The 6,000-nt window shown below is 43.1% G+C and overlaps 1 protein-coding gene across 3 annotated transcripts in view; it reads left to right on the top strand.

Moving 5' to 3' along the window:
* The first annotated feature begins 5,686 nt into the window (after positions 1 to 5,686).
* The window catches only part of USP32 (ubiquitin specific peptidase 32), a 213,956-nt gene continuing 213,642 nt past the window's right edge, over positions 5,687 to 6,000 (top strand). For 2 of the 3 annotated variants that reach the window (XM_025851484.2, XM_025851483.2), the window contains exon 1: positions 5,687 to 5,841. In XM_025851484.2, the coding sequence (XP_025707269.1) occupies positions 5,784 to 5,841 (58 nt within the window). In that variant the 5' untranslated portion in view covers positions 5,687 to 5,783. The remainder of the gene's footprint in view (positions 5,842 to 6,000) is intronic. The other variant, XM_073879501.1, reaches the window with a different exon arrangement.

The following is a 6,000-nucleotide window of genomic DNA, read 5'->3' as shown; positions in this document are numbered from 1 at the left end:
TTAATGTACTTATTCTTAAAGTATCTTAAAGTATCATGAATCTCTAATGACTCCTCAATTTATATCTCCAGCCAGAACCATTTCTCACTTCAGACAAATATTTAACTCTCTATTCAACATCTCCGCTTGGATGTCCAATAGGCATTTCAAAAGTAACAGATCCAAAGCTGAGCTCCTGAACTTGTCCCACAAACCTGCCCTTCCCTTTGTCATCTATTCTACATCTCAGTGAATATTAATTCTAGCCTCCTAGTTTGTAGTTTCTATTTTGCTGGAAAAGACTGGCCTAAGAGTAAAATATAGTTGTCACATTAGAAGAAATAGAAGGAATAAGATCAGACGAGGACTAAAAAGAAGCTGCTTGATTTTTCAGGAGCTAACAACAGCAAGAACAACAACATTTACTGTTGAAACTGTCCACAGTACCTATTCCCTAACCTTGTAAACTATTAATTTGAAAGAGACATAAATACAACATCATTGCAGTTCGGGTGGCGGGGGGCAATTTGGAGTATTATACAAGAGTAAACATTTACTCATAGGTTCAGTGGATAAATTGTTTGCGAAGCATGGATTGTGGTAAGACAGAAAAAGACACCTTCTAAAGTAGGTCTAAGTTAAAGGCCCTCCCTTTGAATGTTTTACTTCTTTCCCATTCTTAGTTTTAGCCTATGTATCTTGTGAGTCAGAAGCTCCTAGGGAATAGGCACTGTTGAAATTTTGCCTAATGTAGGCACCTCTTAAAGAATGATAAACAGAAAGGAGAAACACCTTTAAATGCAGATGAGAGAATGATATTTCTTAAAGATTTCATTTATTTATTTAAGGGAGAGAGCGCACAAGCTGGGGGAGCGGCAGGCAGAGGGAGAAGCAGGCTCCCTGCTCAGCAGGAAGCCTGATGTAGGACTCGATCCCAGGACTCTGGGATCATGACCTGAGCAGACGCTTAACGGACTGAGCCACCCAGGCATCCTGAGAATGACATCTCTTTAGTCATTCTTAAAATATTTTGTCCAGGTTTATTTATTTATTTATTTAAAGATTTTATTTATTTGAGAGAGAGAGAAAGTGAGAGACAGAGCATGAGCAGAGGGGGAGCAGCAGAGGGAGAGGGAGAAGCAGACTCCCTGCTGAGCAGGGAGCCCAACTTGGGGCTTGATCCCAGGACCCTGGGATCATGACTCGAGCGGAAGGCAGATGCTCAAAGGAAGCCACCAAGACGCCCCTTTGTCCAGGTTTAAAATGAAAATGAATTTCATGTCTAGAAAAGCAGGGATTCAGTTCTGTGTTGGTAAGATTTGTGATAGGTAGAGGGTAAAGACAAAAATTAGTTTAAATTGATATTAATGTTAGCAAGGTGAGAGGAAATTCGTTTTCTCAGAAACTCTTGATTAGAATGAAAATGATCCAAATCTTTCTAGCAATTTGGCAACATCTACTATTAAAACTTAAAAGGTGCATAGTCTTAAGATTCTGCAGTTCAGGGGCACCTGGGTGGCTCAGTCGTTGAGCGTCTGCCTTCAGCTCAGGTCATGATTGAGCCCCGCATCTGGCTCCCTGCTCCGCGGGAAGCCTGCTTCTCCCTCTCCCACTCCCCCTGCTTCTGTTCCCTCTCTCGCTCTGTCTCTCTCTGTCAAATAAATAAATACAATCTTTAAAAACAACAACAAAAAGATTACACTTTAAAAAAAAAAGATTCTGCAGTTCAACTTCTGGAAATTCCATCTACAGATATACTCACATTTGTAAAGAGGATATATGTACTAGGATGTTAATTGCAACAATGTTTGTGATATTAAAACCCTTGAAACTAATGTTCATCAACAGGTGATTGGTAAATTATACATTAAATACACAAAATTGGCACATTATGTATGTTAAAAAGAATAAGGTAAATCTATAAGCTGACATGAAAAGCAGTTTGAGCTATACTATTGATTGAAAAAGAAATTGCAGATTAGTATGTAGACTAAGAAAAAGGTGTGTAGTGGGTATAGTTACAAAAAACTGGAAGGATACACACTCCTAGGGAATAAGACTGGGTGAAGTAGAAGTATGACCTTTTACTTTATATACACTTTTTTCACTGATGGAAAAACATTTTTTTACGTAGAATGTATATTATTTTCATTAAAAATAACTTGAAGTCTTGAAAGTTACATTTTCATTTACTCTAAAATACCTATATTTTAAAAAATATAACACAGTGACCACATCCTCGTATTTTGTCATTATAAGGCAACAAGTGCATAATACTAGAAGAAAAATCCCAGTTCTCTTATTGTGCAGTCATGCTTCATTCACTGTGGCCTCATTTTATGGCAATCAAGTTATACATAAATTAGGTGCTGTTGCATACCTTCTTTATTGTACTGACCTCCCTGTCTATGACCTAAGCCTCTTTGGCAAGTTCTAAAATGACTCTGCCCTATTCCTGTGTTATTTCTCTGGGAGTACAAACTGAGGAACACTGTCATTTAGGTTGCTCAACTGGAAGTAGAAATTACATGCCAATCTCCCATGCTTTAAATCTTCATATGAACAACTCTTTCACAGGCATGTAATTACAGTTAAAACAATGGTTCCCCAAGTGCAACCTAATGCTTAAAATCAGGTGGCTGGCCAACTCCTCACCAGATTAAGTGAAATATAATGAAAATGAACAAATAATTGATTAATAGAATTCCTTTCATCATGGCAGGTAGACTTTAGATTTTCTACTCATCAAACTTAAGTACTGTGTCAATTTTAAGTTATAGAGGGATGTTTAACATTTGACTGCCTGATACTGTGTAATACAAACCAGAAGGCAGGTTTTAATCCCAGCTTAACATTTAAAATTCCCATCAGACATATCTTCTTCACTGCCTTCAATAATATGCTTAATTTAACTCAAAGGAGAAATACTATTTCTTAGTTTGCTATTTCAACTCACAATATTGGGAAGTGTTTAATCCATGGTAAACTATGTGATTAAGATGAAAATTTTTATGGCCCTATGGGAATGCAGGCCTGAAACCAAGGAGGAAATTTTAAAAGTTCCTGTATGTTAGTACTGCTTTAAATCTTTCACTACAGAGTTTATATTCTATTCTTTCCCCAGTATTTTATAATAATTTACTATTTCATATGATAGGTTAAGTCCAACTCTAGTCCCACCTTTCAAAGGGGGCAAGTACTACAAAGAGCTAAAACAATTTGCTTCTAATTCCACTGTACATCAAATGGGTAGATAATCACTCAGGTCTATCTTTTGTACACCAAGGTTGCCTTTAGGTATTGATTATTTGGGACAGTAATAATGCTTAGGTATGTTGCAGTTGAACTCTTGAGGGTCTTTCCCCTACAGCTGAGCCCTTAAGATTCACTTCCCATTAATTATGATAATCTAACTGCAGGCTGAAGACGACAGAGTTGTTTTGTCTGGATACTTCTGTCTATACCCAAACTAATGATCTGGAAATTAAAGGCTTTGAAGTATGTTCCCAACCCCCTTATTCATGGCCTTTTAGTAATGAAACTAATCTGAGGTCTTAAAATTAACTGCCTCATGGTGAACTGGAAAGGGCAGCACGGTGACTAATGCCATGCTGCTGATCTGGTTTGCCAGGAAATGTGAGTAGAGAAACGAGAGTATTGCCTTCTTTCTCTAGCAGGGCATATTATAATCTGTTGGCTTTAGGAACTAAAATCCTTTTGCTGGCTCTGAATTACCTAACTGGCACCTCCTGTCTAATCTAATCCAAATAGTTATTTTTCAAAGTTATTTCCTTATCCAAAAGCTTTACCCTGTGACTTTGAGGGTGAAGACTAACAGAAACAAATTAAATAGACTTAAAAAGCGAGGAATTGGGGCACCTGGGTGGCTCAGTCAGTTAAGCAGCTGCCTTCGGCTCAGGTCGTGATCTCAGGGTCCTGGGATCGAGCCCCCCATCGGGCTCCCTGCTCTGCAGGGAGCCTGCTTCTCCCTCTCCCACCCTGCTGCTTGTGTTCCTTTTCTCACTGTCTCTCTCTGTCAAATAAATAAATAAAATCTTTAAAAAAAGCGAGGAATTGAATATTAACTGCATATAGAATACATCTGTATATTGTGTGTGTGTATATATATACATGCAAAATACATTGTTGTATATACACCTGTATGTGCATACACACACACACACACACACTTGACTTTTGAACAAGACGGGGTACCAACCCTCCTGTATAGGCAAAAATCCTCCAAAACTTTACCACTGTTGATTAATCAGAGCCTTGCCAATAACTTAAACAGTTAACACATATATTACATGCTATATGTTTTCTATACTGTATTCTTATAATAACATAAGCTAGAGAAAAGAAAACGTTAAGAAAACCATAAGGAAAATACACTTACAGTACTCTACTGTGTTTATGGGAAAAAAATCCACATACAAGAGGACCCCTGCAGTCAAATGTGTTCAAAGGTCAGCTAAACCACATCTATTCATCTGTCCATTGATGGACACTTGGGTTATTTCTACATTTTGGCTATTGGGAATAATGTTCTATAAATATGGGTGTATAAATATGTGTCCCTGCATTCTTTTGGCAAGTGGAATCCCGGATCATACAATAAATCTGGGAAATTCTGACACATGCTACAACAGGGACAAAACCTGAGGATATTATGCTAAGTCCAGCCAGACAGGAAAGGAGAAATATTGTATGATTCCACTCATAAGGTACATAAAAATGGTTAATTGTTAGTATTTTACCACAATAAAAAAGAACTTTTTTGAAAAGGGGCTCCGTTGCAAATCTTGTAAGCCTCACATCTCTGGTGGGGAGCAACTCTTAGAGAGAAGCTAAGCCTTTTGCAGAGGAGCTTCTAGAGATTCTATAGAGGCAGGTTCAGAGCGGGAGGTGGGCTTGCGGACGTGAAAGAAAATCTAGAGTCAACTGGGGTGGAAGGGGGAGACGGGATAACGTGAAAAGGAAGATATTCTAAACTTTTCACAAGGTTCATTTTCCTTAGGGATCTCCCCACCCGGATTAAGAACGCTTTCGTCACAGGAAATCCTTGAGGGTCTCTTTCCTTTCACAACTCCCTCCCAGCCAAAAATTTCCATAACGTTAGGAGTTTCTCCCCTGCCCAACCCCTTTCTCTCACTGCACCCCTCAGACCCCGGTTCCCTAAGATCCCACCCAAGATGGGGCCTGTCCAAGGACACCCCAAACGCCAGTTGCTCCGGCCCCGCCCCCAGACGCCAGAACGGGTGGGCGGGAGTCACGGCTCCGAGCGCCCCGGAAGTCGCCCCCTCAGGTGGGCGGAGGCTCCCGGGCCTTGGGGCTTCGGATTGGCGGGAAGCTGCGGGATGATGCGTTACGCGCGGGATTCGGCCCCGCCCCTACGCTCCCGAGCGCGGAGAGCGTAGGGGCGGGGCGGAGCGTGTGGCCCTTGGCGGCCATTACCCGGAACAATCTCTGGCCTCGGGTCAGGTGACCCTCGGCGGGGCCGGCGGGCGGGGAGAGGGGGGAGGGAAGAGGGCGTGAGGAGGAAAGGGAAGGGAGGAGAGAGGAGAAGGGCGGAGTAGGAGGGAGGGGAAGGGGGCGGGGTGGGAGCGTGTCACGTGATTCGGCATGGAGGCGGTGGCGGCGGCCGGGAGGAGCTGCCGGGGCAGAAGCCGCACTTGTTAGTGTGGGGGGAGGAGGGGGCTGGGGGACGCCGACACCGTCACCCAGGGACGCCGAGTCGTGGGCGGGAGGGGGGTTGGGGGCGAGATCAGGCTCCGACCCCCGGCCGAGGGGATGAGGGGAGCATGGGCGCCAAGGAGTCACGGATCGGATTCCTCAGCTACGAGGAGGCGCTGAGGAGAGGTGAGGGGGGAGGGGTCTGGGCGAGCTGCCGGGGAGGCCAGCGACGGGCTGCCCCGAAGGGTGGGTGACCCGGGAAGGGGAGGAGAGGTTGAGGGCGTGGGGCGCCAGAGGCGGAAGGGAAAGGAGGCCAGCGAATGGGGAATATTATTGGGGAGAAGG

The sequence above is a fragment of the Callorhinus ursinus genome, unplaced genomic scaffold (assembly GCF_003265705.2).
Source record: "Callorhinus ursinus isolate GAN/ISIS: 27379988/994484 unplaced genomic scaffold, GSC_fseal_2.0 scaffold34, whole genome shotgun sequence".
Taxonomy (NCBI): domain Eukaryota; kingdom Metazoa; phylum Chordata; class Mammalia; order Carnivora; family Otariidae; genus Callorhinus; species Callorhinus ursinus.
This window is presented reverse-complemented; position numbering and strand designations above follow the sequence as displayed.